Source organism: Arachis ipaensis, chromosome B09 (assembly GCF_000816755.2).
Source record: "Arachis ipaensis cultivar K30076 chromosome B09, Araip1.1, whole genome shotgun sequence".
Taxonomy (NCBI): domain Eukaryota; kingdom Viridiplantae; phylum Streptophyta; class Magnoliopsida; order Fabales; family Fabaceae; genus Arachis; species Arachis ipaensis.
In genome coordinates, this window is record NC_029793.2 from 7,222,299 (window position 1) to 7,223,552 (window position 1,254).

At 25.8% G+C, this 1,254-nt stretch overlaps 1 protein-coding gene across 3 annotated transcripts in view; it reads right to left on the reverse strand.

Moving 5' to 3' along the window:
- The window catches only part of LOC107618558 (3-epi-6-deoxocathasterone 23-monooxygenase), a 17,709-nt gene that overhangs the window by 2,383 nt on the left and 14,072 nt on the right, over window positions 1-1,254 (reverse strand). For all 3 annotated transcript variants that reach the window (XR_002353735.1, XM_016320651.2, XM_021110977.1), the window contains exons 4-5: window positions 881-1,126; window positions 349-438 (exon numbers count right to left, since the gene is read on the reverse strand). Coding sequence is in view for 2 of the 3 variants with exons in the window: in XM_016320651.2 (XP_016176137.1) it covers window positions 349-438; window positions 881-1,126 (336 nt within the window). In the remaining variant the exon portion in view is untranslated. The remainder of the gene's footprint in view (window positions 1-348; window positions 439-880; window positions 1,127-1,254) is intronic.

Consider the following 1,254-nt stretch of genomic DNA (forward strand, 5'->3'; position numbering starts at 1 on the left):
TTATACTTTTTTTTAATTAAGTCTCTACACTACTTTTAATTTTATAATTAGGTCATTGTTAGTGTAAAAAATTTTAGAGTTAATTGAATATTTTTTCGCAAACGAAAGTATTCATAATTAAAAATTTAAGTATATCTTTGACCGCATGTATTTTAGAAAAAATATTTTGTTAATTTTAACACTTTTGATATAAAAATAACTAAATTACAAAATAAAAAATAGTGTAGGGATCCAATTGGAAAAAACTAAAAAGATCTAATTGAAAATTTAATAAAATTATAGAAACTAATAGAGTAATAATTAAACTCTTTTTTTTTCTCTCTTTATGAGTAGCCATTTTTGCCTTACCAATTGAGTAAATGGCAATGATAAGTAATCGCTCCAACACAAGGTCTCCCCAAGATGATATTTCTGTTTCTTAAGCTTCATATTTTCCTCCTGAGAATCGTAAGAAAATCATACCAAGTCATTATTCAGAAAACTGTTTTTTATAGTAAGTGTTTTAACAAACTAGTATAGTAAAAGAATCTATACAATATTTTTTTAACGACTATGCTACGTATATACTAAAAGCAGCCGTCAAAGTCAGATATAGTATAAAATACATATTAGAATATAAATACACATTAAACATAAATTAAACCACACATGTATTTATATACAAATACATTAGTAACTAATTTTAGTGGCTGATTTTGGTGTACGAATAACATTTTTATTTTTTAAGTCATTTTTTCTAATTTTATATTTAATAAGAAATACACTAACTTTTAGCTAATAATTAATATATAGCCTATTATGATCATGAGTGATGAGTATACTTTAATTTAAATTGAGCAATGCTAATTATGATTTGTTGTCATTTAATTAAGAGTCATACCGTTAATTGTTGCAAAGCAGCAGGATATTCAGATAAATACTTGATAGCTAATGTGATAAGAAGTGGCACTGAGTCCTCTCCAGGAATCATCATATCTATAATGTTATGTGCTATCAAATCATCTGTTAATTCCTCAATTGAATCATTAAGAAGCACATCTAATACATCCTTTGGAACTTTGGTGATGCCACCGTTTCTTCTTTCTTGGATTATTCTTAGCACTAATTTCACCATTTTCTTTTTTGCCTGAAGACAAAAATGAATCACTATTACCCGGATTTTCTTTGACATTATTAAAGGATATTATATATAATACATTTTTATTTGTAAAAACCATACCCTAAGTTCCTTTGAAATTCAAGTTATGTGACACT